This window comes from Elephantulus edwardii, unplaced genomic scaffold (assembly GCF_000299155.1).
Source record: "Elephantulus edwardii isolate Elephantulus edwardi_28Jun2011 unplaced genomic scaffold, EleEdw1.0 scaffold00017, whole genome shotgun sequence".
In the NCBI taxonomy this organism is placed as follows: domain Eukaryota; kingdom Metazoa; phylum Chordata; class Mammalia; order Macroscelidea; family Macroscelididae; genus Elephantulus; species Elephantulus edwardii.
The window spans coordinates 27,173,339-27,196,126 of record NW_006399767.1 but is presented as its reverse complement, the minus strand read 5'-3'; the positions used below and the strand labels follow the sequence as shown (position 1 = coordinate 27,196,126).

The window sequence follows — 22,788 nt, the reverse complement described above, 5'->3', positions numbered from 1 at the left end:
CATGGTAATGTCTGATTTCACCCTGTCTTTCCAGGGGTCCTTTTCCTTCTTTCCACTTTAACTCTTGCATGGACCACCAAACACTGGCTATATCTCAGTCTGATTGCCTTAATAAGTCTTATTCACTTGTTTTGCTTATTAAAAAAAAAAGTAACTGGAAGATAATAAAATTTCTCGAATGAATAAATGTAAGAGCAATTATCCTCTCTATGTCCACAGTTTAAAAATTCTATATTTTAGATTAACTGGTCACAAGAAAGAGAAAATTCACTATTTAAGATTGGTCAAAAGAAAAATGGTTGTTCTTCAGTTCTCTTCCCAACTCCTGTTTTAAATCCATCCGCATTCCAACAAGTAAATAGGACTTAATTACTATATCCAAGTCAATCCCCCATACGATGACAACCAACTATTTGTATCAATGTCAGATAAATACTATGGTTATAATAATATTCTCTATTTAATATTCACTATGGTTAGACCACAGAGCATAGAGGCTTAAGAACTGAAAAGCTTTAGGGGTGCTCTGGTGGCCTAGTCATAAGACGCTATGGTTCAATCCCAAAGGCACACAGTTTGAATCCACCAGATGCTCCGCTGGAAAAGAAGGGGCAATCTTGTCCTGTGCTAGTCAGATCTGATTCAAGGGTACACAACAACAACAAAAATAGAAAACCTTTAAATGTTGATAAGGACAATGTTATTTATTCACATCTTTAAATCGGAGGGACACTTTGAAAAATTCTCTTTAACCTCCAAATGCCAAGTTTCCTTCCTGGCTTTTCCAAGATTACAAGTTCTGATCTTGGATTTTTGCATTAGTCACTAAATGTCTCTCTATTTTTCACTGATCTAAGAATTTTTTAAATATTGGGAATTTAATTTTAAACAATGTGTGACATGTATCTTTTTCTAGGAAAGCTATAAAGCTGGGACAACAAAATGTAGTTTGTATAATCTCATTTTTATGTATTTTAAATGCTGGCATGTCTAAAATATGACAGAGATATACCATGAAAATATATTCGTATTTATGTACCACTTTTTCAGTGAGCACTTGTCTCTTAGCGAAGTCATGAATGAGTATAAGAGAGCCAGAGGACAAATTGCTGAGGCTTGCCCTACTACTCTATTTGAGGCTCAATATTAAGGAAAAAGAAAAAAATATTCTCACCACTGGGCCAACTGGCATCATCATGATAGATGGTGAAGAGACTAAGACTGTTAATAGGTTTAATTAGTTTGGCTCCACAATCAACACTCTTGGCACCTGCAGCCAGGATATTAAAAGACGAATTGCGATGGGAACGTCCTCTGCAAATGACTGAAGAGCACCGATGTCACTCTGGAGACTAAGGTGTGCCTGCTATAGGCCATGGTCTTTGCAATCACTTACTATGTGTCAGAGAGCTGGACAATGACTAGAGATGATAGAAAGAGAATTGATCCCTTTGAGCTGTGGTGCTGGAGAAGAGTACTGAATATACCATGGACTGCTAAAGAGAACAAACAGACTGGTCCTAGAGGGGGTTAAACCAGGCTGCTCCTTTGGAGGAAAGGATTCTGAAGCTTCATGTGACATACTTTGGACATGTTACAAGGAGGGACCAGTCCTTAGAGAGGGACATCATGCTTAGGAGGGTAGAAGGACAGCACAGGAGAGGAAGACCCTCTATGAGATAAACTGATTCGGGTAATGGGGGTGGAGGTGTTGGAGACAATGAGACTGGATAGAGCAGGGTTTAGGGCTGTTGTACACAGGGTCGCTATGAGTTTCAGATGACTTGATGGCACGTAACAACAACAGGCTGGATTAGGGTAATCTGAAGAACTAGTACATGTGTATGCATTCTCTCTAGTAAACAGGTGTTATTATTCATTGTAGGAGAATAGCTTCTCCTCAAGTGAATGATTTCCATCATCATAGTAATCTATGTGTTAAAGAACCTAAAAGGATAAAATCTCTAGCAACTATTGCTCAAACCTTTTCAAAAGCTATCAGATACACCACCATCCTTTCACAGAAGAAAGTCTGCAGACTCAGAGGTTGGGTTAAACTGGAGTCCAATTAAGCAAAAACTGAAGGGAAGCAGAAGGCCTACCAATGCAGATTTTCTCTAAATCAAACTGAGAGTGAAGCTTTTATATTCTAGCTTCTATATTGACCTCCTCTGGGTCTCATAAATCCCAAGAATGACTACTGAGGAGATACAGGCTTTTGGAAAGATAAAATAATCTGAAACAAGATAGTATTTAAAACAGTTAAACAGGTCTAGCACCTTTCAAACACTAAGAAAATACAGATTTACCATACAACTCTCCAATTCTACCACTAGAATTTAAAGCACATATATGAACAACTATTTGTACACTCATGTTCATAGCATTAGTAAAAAAAAAAGATAAAGACAACCCAAGAATCCAACAAGAGATGAATGGATAAACAAACTGTGGTCTATACATACCACAGGACATTGGTCATAGAGATTAGAGTGTCTCTGGTGGCCTACTAGAAAGAAGTCTGCACTGCCAACTGAAAGGCAGGTGGTTTTAATCCATCAGCTAGCTGCTCCAAAGGATAGGCAATCTTACAGCTTTGGAAAAATCCAGTTGGAGGGTCAGCTATGAGCTGGTTCTGACTCAATGCCCCACAATATAATGATAAATGAAATTTATGTTATGATATAGATGTAGAAAACACTGTGCTGTGTTTAAAAGGGTAACTCTTTTATGATTATATTCATATGAATTAACACAAAAGTTTGTAGTAACCAGTGGCCAGAAGAGGTAAGAGAATGAGGAAGTTACTGCTGCAGGAGGACTGAGTTTCTTTTTGGCAACAGTGCTGATGATTATGCAAGAAAATGAATGTAATTAATGTCACTGAACTGATACCTAGATAAGGTGAATATGGCAATTATTTTTAATTCCTTTTACAAAACAAAAACCACCAAAAAGCCTGACCACTGTGTTTTCATGCTAAGTCATGGAAGGTCTTGTTTAATTTAAAAACAAAACAAAACAAAACAAAAAAAAACCTTCCTGAAAGTTCTATTTTCCAAATTAAATTATCATTCATAAAAAAATTCCTATGTAGAGTTTAGAAGAATTTTTGATCAGTAATTAATATCAGTTTTTAGTAATTTCGAGAAGAAACATGACAAATAAAGCAACAATTAAAGAATTTGCCCGAATACTGTTAAATGCTGACAAACCTAGGTCAACTAAAGAAAGTCAGACCATATGACACCCAAAATATCTACAGCTGCTTTAACGAAAAGTTAAGGCATTAATGAAAACTAATCTAAGCCATAGATATCCAGATTCCTCCACAAGACTGGATCAGTCCAGATTGTCTATCAAAGATCTTACTTTCTAAAAATACCAAAAAGACGACAAATAATCATTTAAACTGGAATATTTATTCTTATAAAATACTCATTTATCTAGTCTTCCCAGAAAAAAAAAGTTTAATTGTAAATAATTTAAAAGTAAACAGGAAATAAATAATCACTTTTATAGGTTTGTCTGAACATCCAGAGTTTTACATCACTTCACATGAAAACAGTTAGACTGAGTCTCTCCATATCCACTCACTTTTTTGTTTCTAAACTGCTCATTTTTACCTGACTCTCCACCTCTTAGAATTCTCTAACAAAGTCAAAGCATCCTCATATAAGCAATATAAATTGTCATGGATGGGACATTTAAATGAAATGAGGCATTAAAAAGAATTCCACATATAAATATTAATAATTAACAGTTACCAGACACTTCAAAGTATAATACTTTCAAAGTGTTATAGTTAATTTGTTTTTATTTTTAATGAAAATAAACAGTGTTACTGTCTTAATCTGTTGGTGTTTCCATCTTTCTCATTCTGTGTAAATCTCAATTAATTCTTACCCAATTTTTCAAAGTGCTATTAATTCCTCAAATAGCTCCATGAAATGTCAGAGATCTTATAGTTCCAAAATAATGAGCTTTCAAAAGAGCATATGCTCACTGCTCTGTCCAAATACCTTGTTCTATTCAAGGATGCAACCTCTAGGTTGCTGGAAATGAGTGGAAGATTAATTAGAGCAGAAATAAAGTGATGGGAGTAGAACTGGATAGGTGGAGATAATATAATCACTAGAAACAGGACTGGTTCCTGGTATCAAATGAATATAATTCTACGTTTAAATGTTGTCAAGTTATATAGTTGGTCTGGAAGGATGAGATCTGTATTCTTTTTCCTATTCCAGGACAGGGGATCCTCAAGGTTGTTTGGTCATCATGCTAGTACAAGAAAATGTTACATTTAGTCTAAGGAAAAACTCAGAGCTATATAACAATTTTAAGTTAAAACATTTCTTTTTCATTTAATTACTAAATTCAATATAACTAAGCAAAGAGAATTGCCCATTATACATTTACCAGAATTCTGGATCCGCCATGTTTTTATAAACTGCGTATCAGGAGGTATCGACTCTCCTTCTCCTATGGTGACATCTTCAACAAAGGACATAGAGGGCACACTGATGTTTGGGCTCTCAAAGTCATAATAAGCGCCAATTGCTGCTTGTAGGTTCCTATAAACAAATGTAAAAAAAAAAAAAAAGGCAACAGACTTCAATCCTATCCAGAGACATTACCCTAGGATATTACTTAACTGTCAAGCCAAAGGAAAATATCCATTTCTCAGTTTGTCAAAACGCCTCACACACTTCTAAGTGTTTAGTCTTTAGAGCCAATGATTCTGGCTAAGGAACAAAACCACCAGAACCTCCAAACTCCTGCATCACTTTCCCCCTAAAGTACCCACAAGGAAAACTTAACACGCATCAGTGCTATCAGTGCAAATATAGTGACATTTCCCAAGCAAAAGGATAACTGGTACAGGTAAATTAAGTCAATTTAAAAGGTAACTTTAAAAAATCTCTATCTTTAGAATCCAAAGCAGCTCCAACTTAACATTCTTTGAAAAAGTTATGTAAGGACATGGTTCAAAAAGTTCCATACAATGAAAAATATCCATTTCCTGCCTCTTCCTTCAAAGCGCACATATAACCATTAATACTCATTTTAAAAATCCTTCCAGAATTTCCATTATGTATATGCAAATATATACTCAGTGCCCTTCTTTTTTACATAGCCAGTAGCAATACAGTTTATTTACTATTCTTTATTCCCTTAATACTATAGTCTGAAAGAAATTTCCATGTCAAGACTTCCCTTGATTTTAACAATATCCACTGAAAGATGCATCATCATTTAACCAGTGCACTTGTTTCCAATCTTTTATTCTTTCATAAATAATCTTATTTATATGTACACAGATGGTATACATTCATTTATGGGGTGAATTTGTATTATGTGATACTGCCAGATCAAATGGTATATATGAAATTGAGATTTTAAGATACATGACCCAATTACCCTCAATAAAAGTTGTAACTTACTGGTCCAAACCAAAATATATAGGTATACATAGTTCCTCATTTGTTCATTGTCACCGATTGATACTGTCTTCCAAAAGCACATGCATGTAATAAAATGTGGAACCCAACATAACCACATAATCCCTAGGGTGTAGCCTAAAACACCTTTTATTTCACTAGCAGCAAAAGGGGCAGACAACACCTCAGTATTATCAAGAACAAACTGTAAAGAGTAGAGGAGGGTACATCATTTGGACTCTGTGCAAGAAGCTCCTTAACACCACATAAAGAATAGGAGGACCTTTTCTCAGAACAGAGAAAAGAGAGCTGGCACCCTCCTCAATTTGAATTTATAGCTTCCTAAACTGTAACATACAATTTATAGCCTCTGAAAACCCACTAGAAGGTCAGTTATAAGTTGTTTCCAACTTGACAGCACATAATAACAATAATAAATGTTTATTTAAGTCATCCATTTGCGGTATCTGTTACAGCAACACTAGGTAACTAAGACACTAATCGATAATGTGTCCTTAACATTTTGAACTTTTATAAATCTTTTTGGTAAAATGCAACCCCAATGAAATCTTTTTTTTATTATTTTATTAAGAGAAATGAAATATATTTTCAAATGTTTAGGAACCATTTATAGTTTTGGGGGTTTAAAAAACATAGTATTGTAAATATTGGTATTATTTATAATTACAAACTCCCTTTTGTGACCAAGCACACAAATCAGAGTGCTCCACTCAACAGAATCACATGATTGATAGACAGCCTACATTAGTGTAGAAACTACAGCCACTAAGTTGTGTTCAATACAGAGATCAAAAGAAACTGTTTGTAATTAACTCCTTCTCTTCTAGTCTTATTAATCATCATCTTGAGTCCTTACAGTACACAAATGACCCAAGTTGCTTTCTTTCTAAATATAACCCAACCATAAGCCAATAGATCTAGTGGTTGTTTCTAATTATGCATAAACATAGTATGAAACAAGCTTTTACAGTATGCAAAAATGCAACAGACAGGCTATTAACAGTAAGTATTTTTCTGCTTGGAGTGCCTGCCTGTTCCTTCAGGTGTTTGCAGCTGACAGAAAGCAAGACTATATTTAGAGCAGTACTACCTCAGGCCAAGTCTCATGCAATGTTGGCCTGTCATAGTCACTAATCACTGGAATGATGAGATCAAAACCTGCTGTCTATCATATATGCAAGGTAAAATTCACAGCTTGGGCCAGGGACCAAACCATTTCTGCTTGAACCTTCATTCAATATGAAAGTTTAGGCTTTCGTTTTCCTAGCAACTTTCAATTCAGCTGACAGTGATTAAAAGTAAAGGGTATGTGCTGAACTTGGGAAAGTCCAATTCCTACTACTCATAAACTGATGTAGGAGCACATTTGGAGATATAGGAATACAGCCTTAGAATTCAGAACTGGGAGTAAAATTAGGAAAAAAGAAACCTTTCTGTAATTTTTTTTTAAAATTTTATAAATAGTATACTTGTTTCTGTAAAGATGGTTTTTCAACCGCAGAACTCTAGCATGCGGCAGGCATACTGGATTTTCTGTCCACTTGGCTATAAAACATGCTTGAGAGGAAAGAAACTATTTGTACATTCAGGACAACTGTCAACTCTAGCCTGTGTCATATTTCACTACTTCGCCCTGCCATTACAACTGGACTTTGAGACTAATCGCCGTAGGAACACTAACAAGCTTGATTAAAAGGCAAGCTAGCACATTTTGATCAGAGCCATCCCTTTCCTCAAATCTCTTTTCATACAGCTCAATTTGTCCCACAGTCAAAGGTAACAAAACTACTAATTAATAACTGCAGTGTACAGAAAATTCAAGGAGCACTAGTGGAGTACAAATGTTACAAATTCAGCTGCCAACAGAGAGGGAGGCAGCTCCAATCTACCACATCTGCCCCTGTGAAGTTCTGCATCTTCAGAAAATCAAGAGAGGATCACCATGAACTGGAATGAATTCCACAGTAATGACTTGGGGGTTGTCTGGCTTTGTTTTTCTGGGTTTGTTTTTTTGTTTGGTTGGTTCGTTTTTGTGTTTGTTTTTATACAGGTATACCAGTCCAAGTAAAATTAAAACACAATTTTAAAACCCAAACCGGATCTGGAGTCCTAGAAGGAAGCAAGAGTGGAGGATGACAAAGCAAATTTGTTTCCTAAGTACAAGGTGGAACATGGACTTTAGCTCACTGGTGCTCTAACCCATGAGACAGGTACAAAAATAACTATGAGTAGCCAGCACCGTAGCACTCAAATCATTTAGATTATCAACTCACTGGATTAAACAACAGCAGGAAGAAATTCACTATCATGAAAAGTAGGCATTAATTGCATGTATTTGCACTGAAAATAACATACTCATTATTATTAGCCAACAAGAAATTCTACATTACATCAAACAATGTGATGTAGGTGATGTAATGTAAGCTGAGGTGATGGTAAAGGCAATCTGAAAATATAAGTTTTTAAATCTTTAAGTTCTGAACTGTTTTTGCTCAAAAAAATTTTAATCTAATTTCAGATGGCTGAAAGATCTCTGAAGAACAAAGGGAGGCAGTGTAAGCTGAGTGGGGGAAAAAAGCACAGGCTTTGTTTAAAATGAGCTCCAACTGTTGGCTGTGGGGCTTTGAGCAAACGGCTGAGCCTTTAAGTCATTTTGCTAGTCTGATAAATTGGAATGATACCACCTATCTCATTGTAAGATTGGCTGTGAAGAGTACATGGGGCAATGTGTGTAAATATTCTAGTCTGACAGCCATTCATTCAACAAATATGTCATTAATGAGCATTTATCCATGTGTTAGGAATTCAGTCAGCGAATAAACTGAATTGAGGTATTCAATCAAAGAATATAGTAGACACTTGTAACAGGCAAGTCCCCATCCCTCGCAAAGCTTAAGCTTCTGCTCATTCTTAAAATACAATTATTTCTGCAACTATATACCTTTCATTAAGTGTCATCCTTCTGTAGTTTGCAATATGGACTGAATGAAGTTCTACATCAAGAAAACAAAGATTCTCACCAGTGGGCCAACTGACAGCATTGTGACAGATGGAGAAGAGACTGTTAACAGCTTTCTCAGTTTCACAATCAACACTCTTAGCATCAAGCAGTCGGAACATCAAAAGACAAACTGTGTTAGGAAAATCTACTGTCAGGGAGACACCTCTTCAGAATGCTGAAGAGCAAGGATGTCAGTCTAGAGACTAAGGTGCACCTAATCTAGGTCATGACAATGGACAATGACCAAGAATGACAGAAGAAGAAGTTGATGTCTTTTGAACTATCATGGGCTACCAAGGAACTAAAAGGTCTGTCCTGGAGAGAGTGAAACCAAGCTGCTCCTTGGAGGCAAGGATTTTGAGACTCTGTCTCACACAGTTTGGGCAGGAAGCCAGGAGGCACCAGTCTTTTGAGAAGTATATAATGCTTGGAAGGGCTGAGGGACGGTGTGTACGAGAGGAAAATATGAGATGAGACAGACTGACACAGTAACTAGGGCACTGAGAGTAGGTGTGGTCAGAGACAGTGAGATGGGCTCAGGATAGAGCAGGATTCAGAGCTTTTGTGCACAGGGTCACTATGAGTTGTAGTCAACTCGATGGCACATAGCAACAAGTCTATCTGGTAAAGGCCCAAACTTCCCCCCTGCTTTTCTTAAATTTTTTTAAAATTAATTTTAATGAACATTTACAGAGATTTTGGATTTCCATACATTCACTGTTGCACAGGCCCAAACTTTTGTGGTCAAATATGAAATTTCTGCAAATTTCACCCTAAAATACTATCTGTTATAATCACCACCTAGATGATAAACTATTTGTAAGAATTTCAACAAACATTTCTAACTTCACTTATATAAAACACACACGTCTGAATTTTGCATACATTACATAACATACATACATACATATACACATGCATACATATATACATGTACACATAACATACACATATATATGTAGATATACACATGTTGTTGTTATGTGCCGTCAAGTCACTTGCAACTCACAGCGACCCTATGTACTCTATCCTGTACCAACCTTATTGTCTGACACATCTACCCTCATTACCCTCAATCACTGAATCAATCCATCTCAAAGATCTGACTCTCCTGCGCTCTCTCTCCACCCTTCCAAACATGATGTCCCTTTCCAAGGACAAGTCCCTCCTTGCAACATGCCAAAAGGTACATCAGACAAAATTTCAGAATCCTTGCCTCTAAGGAGAAGCCTGGTTTCACCCTTTCACCCGGCCCACTCACCTATACACATACATATATATATACACACATAAATATATAAATATACATATAAATGTTTACACACACACACACAGTGTTTTTTAAACACACATTCACACACATGGTCTAGATAACATCGAAGCTCAGGGAGCTTTGAGAGCTCTGTGGCTTAGTGGTAAGAAACTGTACTGTGATCTCAAAGGCATGCGGTTTGAATTCCTCATGTGCGATTAACTGCCTCTGAAAACCCGCTGGAGGGTCAGCTATGGGTCGGTTCTGACTCAATGGTACTCAACACCACCATTTATCTCAGAGTAATGTTTACTAAATAACTCATGAAAATAAAATCATATGTGTGTCTATAATTTTAATAATTAATCAGAAACATACTATTCAACTAGCAAAATCAAGTTTCACACATATTCCAGCTATACAATCATTTCATTCAACTAGGATTCTAAGTATCTACTATGTGACAAACTATGAATAAAGAAATAAACAAGAAATTATAAATAAAAAAAGAAATTATAACTCCATCGGTAGAAAGAATATATAAGGATTTATAGGCATCAGAGATCCTGTTAAAAATACAATTTTAACAAAAGAAAAGCCCCCAACTTTAACATACGGAACAACAGAATAAGAAAGATAGGTTCCCCCATTTTTAACTTAATATTCAGAAATAATTTCATACTTACAAAGAAGTTTCAAATACAGTACAAAATTTTGTGTAGAGCCTTCACCTAATTCCCTCATGTGTTACATTTTTATCAGATTTGCTTTGTGACTGTGAGTTGCAATGGAGTTGGTCCCTGACTCACACTGACTCCATGCACAGTAAAACTAAACTCTGCTCAGTCTGGCACCATCCCTGTGATCAGATGCAAACCCATTTTTTTCAGCTGAAATCCTCTGGGTTCTAATGTGTTTTCATCAGCTATTTTCAGTAGATGGCTTTTTCTCCTAGTCTTAAATCTGACAGTTCCACTGAAACCTGTTCAACATAGCAGCACACAATCCTCCAGTAACAGGTCTTAAGTGCCATGGCTAAGAATTAAATTCAGATCTCTGCCATGGATGGAAGGTGAGGATAGTTCCACTGAATCACACCCCCACCCCCACCAAATCCTTAAATCTTCCTGAACTATCTGAATATAAATTAGACATTATGCTCCTTTTACCCCCTAAATATTTCCATGAATATATCTTAAAATCTAGGACATTCAATTACATAACTATAACATTATTAAGTGCCATCAAATTGGCTCTGATTTATAGCAACCTATATGTAACAGAAATACAGAACTAAACATTATTTTTCCCTGTGCCATCCTAACAATTAGTGCTATTTGAGCCCACTGCTGCAATCATGATGTAAATCTAACATAACTGTATTACACCCATAAAAATCAGGAAACTCACTTTGATACACAACTATAATTTACAAACCATATTCAGGTTTCACCAAATGTCTCATTAATGTCATTTATATATGAAGAAAAAAAAAATTCTGAACCAGGAACTAATCCACTCATAATACTTACTTGTAATATATGATACATCCCATTTCTCATGGATTACATATTACATTGACTTGTCATGGATACACACAACATTTAGTTCTCATGTCTCCTTAATATTTTACAGTTCCCTCGTGTTATTTATGATGATATTTTTAAAGAGTATTGTCATTTACTTTGGTAGCATGTCTTCAATCTGTGTTTGTCTGTTTCCTCACAATAATTATCACTTAAGTTATGAATTTAGGGCAGGAATACCACAGAAGTGATACTCTGTCTTTGCAGTGCATCATCTCACATACTTTGAGTACGTTGTCAGAAAGTATTGGTCCTGGGAAAAAGACATATTATGTAGAGGAGTAGACAGTCAATGAGAGAGGAAGATCTTCAGCAAAATTCAGTTGATACAATGACAGCAACAATGGGCTTGAGCATGGCAGAGATTGTGAGGATGGTGTTAATAGGGAAAGATTTTGGATTGCTGTTCACAGGGTCTCTATGAGTCTGAGCTGACTCAATGGAACATAACAATAGTATTCAAAGAAATGGAGATGAAATTTTAGCTACTATTAAGTGTTGGGGAAAATTTAGGCCCTACATCACTGGTGTAGGTGTACTAATTTATAATGAGCTCAGGAAGAAAAGTTGTATGAAGGACAGTGCTATATTACAGCAGTGATGACCAAGGAAAAAGTTTCTTATTTGTGTCTGAGCAGGGACAGTGGAACAAAAAAGTGAACAGATCGCTATGTGGTGTGGTAAAGTGCAGGAGGCAGAGGTAGAAGGATTGAAGAAAACTTGATGCTTAGAGAAAAAACTAGAAAGAATGACTCATTAGTCAAAGTTATAAAAGAAAGCAACTATCACAAAGAAAGATTTTCTGCTCCATCATGTTAAATAAGCAAAATGAGACCTGTAACTGTGACTCACTTAATTCTGTTGAATTTCTAGCCTATAATTCTTTGGATAATAAACCTTCTTTTGTCACTTGACTGTTTAAACCAGAGGGAAACTTCATTTTCCAGAGAAACTGTGATTGTAGATGAAAGGAAAGCCTATCTGGACTGAAAATGTGGCCAATGTCTAAAACCACTATTGGTTCAACAGTTTTATTTAGGATAATTCAAATCAGAAAGTGGTGTATAAGTAGAATAGGTAAGAAATTATTAAAGCAATTTTTATGGTGAGCACTGGTGGCCTAGTGGCAAGAAGGTGTACTGTAATCCCAGAGGTGCACGGTTCAAATCCACCAGATGCTCTGCTGGAGAAGGAGGAACAATCATCTCCTGTACCAGTCAGATCTGATTTGATGGTACACACACAAAATAATAAAATTTAAAAAACAAACAAACAAAAAACCCCAATTTTTATGCAACTGCTAAGCAGGGAATGGATTCTTTATACTTGAAAGGTTCGAATACTGGCTCAATTTTAAAAGAGGGGGGAACTTGAGAAAGACATCTTTCCTCTTCAACAACAGGAAAACAACCAACTTTGAGCTTTTTGGTCCTTTTTCCTAAAAAAAGTCTACATGCTTTTACATGCAATAGAGGCAAAAATATCTGTGCTGGAACATTTTTCCACTATGAAAAATTAAAAGCCACCAGATAGAGTTCTGACTTCATAATCTGATTTTGAAAAAGTCATTTAAAGCCAACTACTTTCTTTATGATTTGAGTGAAAGTTTGCAAACTGGTTTGCGTTTTGATTTGGTGGGGGTTTTTTTGGTGAGAAAAATTTGTATTTAGAAGTAGCCAGCTGGACTCAGTTTAGATGATTCCAACTTTGCTGGCAACATCCAAAGCATCACAATCAGGAGCAAGTCAAACAAAGGCCTTCTCTCCATCAGGCCTAATAAAGATGTTGACCTTAGCCACATCAACATCACAGAACTTCTTTACAGCTTGTTTAATCTGGTGCTTGCTGGCCTTGACATCCACAATGAACACAAGTGTGTTATCTTCTATCTTCTTCATGGCTGACTCAGTGGTCAGGGGAAATCTGATGATAGCATAGTGGTCAAGCTTGTTTCTCCTGGGGGCGCTCTTCCGGGGGTATCTGGCCTGCCTTCAGAGTCTCAGCATCTTAGGCCGCCCAGAAGGTGGGTGACGTGTATATCTTCGTGATGGTTTTTTTTTTGTTTTTTTTTTTTTGTTTTTTTTTTTGCTGTGGATGCCCTTCAGGACTACCTTCTTGGCCTTTAATGCTTTGGCTTCAGTTTTGGGATGGGCAGTTCCTTCTTCACTTTCGGTGCCATCTTCGTGGAAAGGTACAAATTGGTTTTTAATTCAACCATTCATACATATTTTGTTATACTAAGGGAGCGCTGGTGGCCTAGTGGCAAGAAGCTGTGCTGCAATCCTGAAGGTATGCAGTTCTAGGCCACCAACTGCTACACTGAAGAAGGATGGGCAATCCCTCCCATGCGATTAATTGCCTCTGAAAACATACTGGAGGGTCAGCTATGGGCCTGACTCTATGCAACACAACAATTTATTACAGCAGCAAAAAACTAATACAATGTTCATTCATGGTATTTTCTTTTTTTACATATATATATATATATATCTCCACCATGAAAAAAGGGGGAGAAACAATTATTATACTATGCTGTATCACTGAGTCAGAAATGACCCATTGCTGACCTCTAGTTGGTTTTCAGAAGCAGCAATCACATAGGAGAATGCCACCTTTCTCTTGCGGAGCAGCTGGTCGATTTGGGTTGGTAGTGCAATTCTTTATCACCAGGCCACAAGAGCTCCCTATTACCAGGCAGACATTAATAATTTACATATATATATATATAAACAATCAAAATGGGACTTATTTTTGCTGAATCATTTCTTTCATTATAACTCAACGTCCAAGAATTCAACTTTCCATTAAGATACGTATTTCACTTCTCTTGCCTGCTGGATTTTAATTGTTGTAGCTACTTGAAATAGTAAATAATCAATGGGAGGGAAGAGGGAGGAGGGGAAGGAAGAGGAGGGGGCAGGGTTGGGGAGGGGAAGGGAGAGGAGAGGGAGAATAAAATGTCCCAGTATGACAAACAGTATGATGTAGACATGCTACCTTCACAAACAAAACATCTGTGGTTTATTGTTGATTGTGAAACTTTTTTTGCCACATAGGTTTTTGCCACAGAAGTATAAAATCAGGTAAATGTTAAGTTATGGTTTCTTAAAATATGCTTATCTAACAGAAAACTTTCAATAAACCTGCAAGCATCAAATATATCTCACCCTGCAGCCTAGTCTGAAAGCTATTTTCTGAAAATATTAAAAACTTCTGGGTTTTGGGGGCTTTTTTCTTCAAAGGGGGAAAAGACCAACAACCAAACTGTGAATGAATATTCTAAAATCTAACTGTAGGTTGTTCATACAGAGACAAATGTATGGGCTTTTAAAATAAATGTCACAGATTTTTTACAGGTATCTTTTATTTAAAATGCTCTACATTTTTCTAAATATTGTCATCTCTTCGAGATTTCCTGGGTCCACTTTCAAAGCTGCTTCAGTTTGTTTCATCTCCCCTAGAGAGCATTGCTAGCAATACCATCTTTAGAATAGTACAAAAGGAAACCCTCAAAATACTTCACACCTCTAAAAATGCACTCAAGGATACACATCTATAGAAAGAAGCTATGCCTCTATGTTATGTAACTTACTCCCTCTCATCTTCTAAGAACAAAACCACTTCTCTGTCAGTGCTGCCTAGAGGGGCCAGCCTTTGAAAAAAGATACCATGCCAGGAACAGCAAAGGATAAGTGAAAGACCCCAACTAGATGGACTGACAGTAACTGCAACAATGGGCATGAGTATGGCAGAGACTTTGACAATGGCAAAAAATAGCTTTCAATCTGTTGTTCACAGAGTCATTATGAGTAAGAGTCAACTCAATGGCCATGTAATAAGAAAGAAGATAATCAATGTTAGCCATACTATTTTATATTTTTAACAAACTAACTGCATTGTTGCTCACATTACATTACCAATCACAACCACAAAGGTATTTAAACTCTGACCACCAACTCATTTCCAAGTATTTAACAAAAACAATCCGATCCTTTTGAGTCGATTACAACTCAGAGACACTACAGCATAGAGTAGAGCTACCCTACAGGATTTCCAAGACTCTTTAGAGAGCTCTGGTGTCTTAGTGGTAAAGCGTTGTTCTGCCAACTCAAAGGCACAGAGTTCAAATTCACTAGCTGCTCCATGGAGAAAGATGGTACTTCCTCCTGTGTCATTAACTGTTTCTGAAAACTCACTGCAGGATAAGCTATGAGTCAGTTCCGACTCAACGGTACGTAACAGCAACAATCTTTACAGAAGCCAACTACCACATCCTTCTCACAACGTGGGGGGAAGGTCTGAATCACTGACTTTTAGTTAGTGGTTAAGCATTTAACCATTGTATCATCAGGGATCCTTCTCCAAGCATTCACTGCCTGAACTTATTTAGCTGTTCTCTGCTGTATGTGAACTACATAGATTTTAAATGTTAGTTACTGTTGTGATAATTCCAAGCAAGGGCAATCCCATATGTGCACAGAACTGCTCAACAGATTTTTCAAAGCTATTTTTTTAAGGCACAGTCTGTCTCTTTTAGAAGATCTCTCTTCTGAGTCACTTCTCCAATACTCTCATTGACACTGTGTTTGAAATGACCCATACTCGACCTTCCAGCGGGTTTCCAAGGTTGTAAATCACATAAAAAGAGATTGTATATCTTTTTCTCTGGGCTCCTGGCAGATTGAAACAGCCATAAATTTGCAGCCTTTCTATGGAATACACCACTGGATCTCCCAAAAGTCACCACTGGTTAGTTTGAATTCTCAAGGTTTTGACTAATAATTCAGTGCTGAACACTGGATCACCCAGGGACTCCTTTTAAACAGTTATCTTTTTTTTTTTTAATTTTATTTTATTATTTTGTGTGTGTGTGTGTGTGTGTGTGTGTGTGTGTGTGTGTGTGTACCGTCAAATCGGATCTGACTGGTACAGGAGGAGAGTGTCCCTCCTTTGCCGGCAGAGCATTTGGTGGATTTGAACCGTGCGTCTCTGGGATTGCAGTGCAGCTTCTTGCCAGTAGGCCCCAGAGCTTCCTAAACAGTTATCTTTTAAAAAGCTACATACATACTACAACTAATAATATTACTATTGTTGTTCAGCGCCATCAAGTATGAATAACAGACCTGAACCTTCTCCTACCTTGTGTGTCTGTGTGTGTTAAAATAATTTATTTCTCCCTGTACATATCTATATGAGCCACAAGAAATCAACAGTGCTTACTTTATAATATTTACCTGTTTTGAGACATTCAAGTCAATTCAGATTGCAACAGAATTCAGTCAATCACTAGTGAAATGTTTAAAAATATACCTATTAAATATCTTGTGCCATCCTTATCATCTCTGACATACTTGAGCCGAGTGCTTTTGTCAACCATGCTGTTGAGGGTCATCCTCTCCTTCACTGATTCTCCACTTTTCCAAGCAAGATGCCTCTTTTCAAGAAATAGCCTCTCCTAACAACATGGATAAAGTATGTGAGACAAAGCTTCATCCATTCTTGCCTCTAATGAACACTTTGGTTGCATTTTCTCCATGTATGTTTGTTCTTAAGGCAGTTCATGGGATATTCAGTACTTTTTGCCATATCACAACTCATCAATTCTTTGGTCATTCCTTATTCACCATCCCTTGCTCAGATGCATAGCAAATGACTGAAAAGGCCATGACCTCAAGCAGGTGCAATTTAGTCTTTAAACTTCTAAGTACTTTAGAGAGTTCCCTGACAGCAGATTTTTCCGTTCTGACTGCTGGTACCAAGGGTGCTGACTGTGGATCCGAGTAAGATGAAATCAATGACAACTTCAATCTTTTCTCCATTATGGTGTTGTCTATAAGTCCAGTCGTGAGGATTTTTGTCTTCTGGATGTTGAGATGCAAGCTACATGGAAGGCTATTATCTGTGATCTTTGCTCTTCTGCAGCAAGTGTTTAAAGTCTTCCTCACTTTCAGCAAACAAGGATGTGCCATCTACATAATGTAAGTTGGTGGTAAGTCTTCCTCTGATCCTAATGCCACATTCTTCACCATGAAGTCCAGTTTCTTCAATGATTAGCATCTATGCTTTGTATACAAATCGAAGAGGAAAGGATACTGAACTATGCAGTACTCCCTTGCTCTGGTTGGACAACAGTTTCCTTCTGTAGGTAAAGGTTTCCTATGAGCATATTAAGTGTAATGGAATTCCCATTCTTCTCAATGTTAGCCATAGTCTGTTACAAGTAAAAGACATCATTAAACTATATAACACTTGGAGAAAAGGTATGAAGGCAGGATTTTTTACAAACTTGAGAGAATAGGTTCCTTTTTCCTTTACAAACTAAAATAACAAATAAAATATGTCAGAGGTTACTGACATTTTCAGTAGGAACTAGTCATTAAAAATGGGATCCAAAATTTAAAGCATATTTTTTTTTCTAACAGCACTGTGATACTTGGAAATAGTCTACTGTCAATGTCAATGTTTTAGACAACCAGCAGTACAAATGACAAGCAGATAGTTTTGAGACAGCTCAAGAAGCTATACATTTCCTACATATTACAGAATAAAAGGGTTTTTTGGAGATAAATGTAGCCACTTCTGCATGACACTGCATAATGACAAAATGTTAATCACTCTTTTTTTTGTTATCATGCAAACATGGGGAGGAACCCTGTACAATCTGTTTTAGAATAAAAGAGGAGCAAAAAAAATATTTCTGTGATTTTATAGTTTATTATTCTCTCTCAAAGTAAGAAAAGTAGCAAATATTGCAAAATAGCTAGGAACACTGAAAAAGTTTAGACAATTTAAATGTCACAAGTATCAAATAGTTAGCACATTTTCTTTGAAAGTGGCTGAGAAAAAGGTAAATAAGCACTGGCTAAGATATACAGAAAAAAAAGTTCTCTAACAACACTAATTAGTTAAATTCCATTTAAAAAAAATTCCATTTTAAAATTAACATGATCTTTAAAGAATATAAACTAAAATTGTCAATGGATAGTTAAAAACTGTTGTGAGAAATACTGCTAAGGAAAGGACAGATTACAAAACAACTATGAGATATCATCTCACCCCAGTAAGAATAGCAAAATTTAACAGAACAGCAAACAACAAATGCTGGCAAGGTTGTGGAGAAACAGGAACTCTTATTCACTACTGGCGAGAGTGTAAAATAGTGCAGCCACTGTGGAAGGCAGTATAAGCTTTCTCAAAAAATTGAAAATAGAAAAACCATTTGACCCAGCAATTCCACTACTTGGAATATACTGTAAAGAAACCATAACTGCCACCCAAACAGATATAAGCTCACTCCTGTTTATTGCAGCTTTGTTCACAACAGCAAAGAGTTGGAAACAACCCAAGTGCCCATCAACAAATAAATGAATAGAGAAGCTGTGGTATATTCCCACAATGGAATACTATGCTGCACTGAAAAACAAGGAACTCATGAAATATACAAAATGAGTGACCCTGGAGGACATTATGCTGAGTGAAAGACCTCAGTCACAATAGGACAAATACTGAATAGTGCCATTGTTATAAAGCAGGACTGACAATGGAGTTGGGGGAAAATACGAAGGAATAAATAATGTACACTGCATTGAAACAGATGAGGGAGAGAACTGTTTAGGAGGAATATATGATTAGGTATTATTGTCACGACAATAGTCCAGAATGAAAATTGCATAGTGGAGTGGACTGGGGTGAGGGTGGGGGTGAGATTATATTAACAATGAAAATTATATTATTATTTTTACTTTTCAAAGAGAAAAAGCAAATGGGGGGAGGGGTGGGGAGGGAGGAAAATGTGAAACTGAATGAATGGAAATCCAAAGTCTCTGTAAACTTTCATTAAAATAAATTTTTTTAAAAGGGGGGGAAAAGGACAGATTAATAAGTAATCCTCTGAGATTACTTATTAATTACAAAGAAGAAAAACAGGGAAGCCCTATCTTAACTAAATAGTATACTAATAAGAGGCAAAACTAGCATCACATGCCTACTGGTCTGATGCAATGGGAGGATATAGCATGATCTATGCATTTAAAAAAAGTTTAACTTGGATGTACCTGTTGAGGAAACAATCAGAATAAGCAACACTATATAACAAATGGCCTAAACTCATTAAAAAGTATATCCTAAAACCCCTAAATGAAATGGTAGAGTAACATGACAACTAAATGTTACAAGATCAAAGATCCTAGAATTGAGTTTTAAAAAAAAATGAAAAGACAGCTATAAAAGAAATAATAAAATATGGACATCAACTCTTTATTAGATAATACATACTGTTGTTTTAATATTCCTTGGGGTGACGATGACTGCAATAATGGAGGAGACATTTGCTGAAGGGTGTAAAGATGAAATGTCATGATAGCTACACTTTATCATAAATGGTTCAGGAAAAGCATGTTTAAAATACATTAAGAGGATATGGAAATATACAATGGTAAAACCCCTTTGGAAAATAGCAGTTTCTTAAAATGTTAAACTTCATACAAATTTACAATTTTACTCTCAAGTATATACTGAAGGGAAATCAAAACACACATTTACGTCAAAAGTGAAATATATAGTAGCTTAATTAATAATATGCCTCTAGAAATACTATGAACTTTGATAAATGACGGTATTTATAGAAAGGCTTCAGGCCTTTTGTTCAAAGGGTCGCTATGAGTTGTGCGTGACTCATTGGCAATCATCAACAACAATTTATGATAGCCAAAAAGGAAAATTAAAATGACTGTCAGTTCTTAGAAATATCAACAAAATGTGGTACATCCGTACAGTAGGGGATTTTGGTTGATTAAAACCAACCAGCCAACCTCAAAATACTTACAAACTCATCACTGTCCAGTCTATTCTGATTCATGGCAACCTTCAATTGTAAATTCCCCTCCCCCCCAGGACTTGCTCCTTTTTTTTGTTTGTTTTTGACTTTTTGGTTTGGTTTGGTTTGGTTTTGACTGCTGCACATTTTCTTCGCCCTAATCCCTTTCTCCAGCCCACCCCACAATGCATCCCCTTGTTCCAGATTGTTTTCATAAATATAATTAGACATTTAAGCAGATCTTCCCCTCATCTGTTCTACGGCAGTGTTCATTATCTACCCACTCTTTTCCCATTCTGTCCCTAAACTGGCCCCCCCATGATTGTCCTATTTTTATAATAACGGTGTTACGCAGTATTTGTTCTTTTGTGACTGAGGCAAACGCAGAATAATGTCCTTCAGATTGCCCCATGTTATTTAATGTTTTAAAAAATGTTTTAATTTCACTGTTTTTCAGTGTTGCATAATACTGCATTGTGTGACTATACCACAGTTTTTCTATCCATCTATTTGTTGGCTTTCAGAGGCACTTAACTGCACAGGCACGGGAGACTGCCCATCCTTCTCCCACTGAGCATCTGTTGGATCACACATGCCTTCAGGATTGCAGTATCCATTGATCTGTTGATGGGCACTTGAGTTGTTTCCATCTCTTTACTATTGTGAATAACACAGCAATAAACATGGGTGTGTACATATGTGTTTGAGTTGTGGCTCTGGTTTCTTTAGAGTGTATTACCAGTAGTAAAACTGCTGGGTCAAATGGTCTTCCCAACTTTTTGAGAAAGCACCAGGTCATATTCCATAGTGGCTGTACAATTTTACACTGCCACTAGCAGTGAATAAAAGTTCCAATCTCCACCACAACAAGATAAAGGTAAATAATCCAATAGAAAAATGGGCACAGGATATGAACAGATACTTCACCAAAGAAGATATTCAGATGGCTAACAAGCACATGAAGAAATGTTCAAAATCCCTAGCTCTATGAGAGATGCAAATCAAAACAACTATGAGATATCATCTTACCCCATGTTAAATACAACCAACATGTTAAATACAACAACTAAATATATCTAAATGTAATTACTGGCCTCTTCTTATTAGGAACAAATAAGAATGAAGAAAACCAAAGATCATAGGACTAATGGCCCACACGAACCACAATCTCCTCTAACTTGAGACTAGAGAACTGGATCTTGTACCCAGCTACCAATCACTATGACCACTAATACAACAGAAGGTGAAAAATGTAGAGTAAAACCCCAGACTTAACAGTCAGACTGAAATGGAGGAATCGCAAAGTAGCCTGGAATCAAAGTTACTCTCAGAGATAACAATAAGACCACCTTTTCCAGTCAAACAGCAGACTGGCTTATGAAATAAAATATACTCTTTCTAATAATCAACTATTAAAAAAACAAAACAGCAAAAACTGTCCAAAATGTTTATGACAGTGGAACAAGGCAAATGGAATCATGGAAGACAAGTGGAAATGAGGACAGTGCAGACACACTGTGAAGATCACAAGCAATGTCAAAGAACAATCTGTATAAAGTGTAGGATATGATATTAAACTGCTGTGTGAGCTTACACATAAGAGTAAGCTTATTTCAAAAAGTTTCCTCCATTGTTATATAATGGTTACCTAATTTTTTCAGAACACAGTCACTCATTTATCTACATGCTTAGTTCCAAAGATCAAGTCTGTGATAGTTAAGGTTGTATATCAACTGGACTGTCTATGAGTCTTCTGGTTCAATCATTATAATGCTGGCATTTCCTTGATGAGATCTAGTAGTATAATGTGCCCACCTCCCTAAGATCGGTTATAAGCAATTAGCTGAAAGAGTTTCCTTGGGGGTGTGGCCCACATTCCATACAGATGTGTGTGTATGTATACATAGATACGTGTGTATGTTCTGGCAAAGTTCTCTTGCTTTTTGCTCTATCTGTATCTTGCATCTGACCTCTAGTTCTACAGCCTGACACAGCAGGCTCATCTTGCATTCAGCAGTCATCCACAGCCAGGACCCTGCTTTCTGACATGCTGATCTTGAATTAGACAGTTCTTGCAGTTACATGTGTAAGAAAAAGCCTCTAGCCTGGCATCTGAACCACAGACCTGGGACTTGCCAGCCTCTACAAGTGCATGAGTCATTTTCCTGTGATAAATATATAGACTGATTCACTGGCTTTGCTTCTCTACAGAAACCAATTTAAGACAAAGTTGTTAATAAAAAATTGATGTTATTCAAAACCAGGGGACATAAAAGACCAAACCACAAGATGGAATCTAACTGCCAACTTACTTATGGCCAAGCGAAACTGACATATAACTTTAACCATCACAGCGAACATCACTCTTACTTTAAACTTTAGTATTTGTGATTGTCAAAAGCATTCACATTATAAGGGCGTTTGTCTGGATTTCTTAACACAGCTTGACAGGGAATCACCCCCAATAGTTTTGAAGCCCGTTTGTTAACACACTGTCTCTGACAATATCAAAAGTCTAATGAAGGAAGCTCTGGTAACCTAGTGGCAAGAAGCTGAGCTGCAATCTCGAAGGCATGTGGTTCGAATCCACCAGATGCTCCTCTGGATAAGGAGGGGCAATTTCCTCCTGTGCCAGTCGGATCCAATTCAACGGTACACAACAACAACAACAA

At 36.7% G+C, this 22,788-nt stretch overlaps 1 protein-coding gene across 2 annotated transcripts in view; it reads right to left on the bottom strand.

The window, feature by feature from the left end:
- LOC102852439 (chromosome unknown open reading frame, human C6orf106) overlaps positions 1-22,788 on the bottom strand; it is a 111,862-nt gene that overhangs the window by 62,178 nt on the left and 26,896 nt on the right. For both annotated transcript variants that reach the window (XM_006882065.1, XM_006882064.1), the window contains exon 2: positions 4,420-4,574. In XM_006882065.1, coding sequence (XP_006882127.1) covers positions 4,420-4,574 — 155 coding nt within the window. The remainder of the gene's footprint in view (positions 1-4,419; positions 4,575-22,788) is intronic.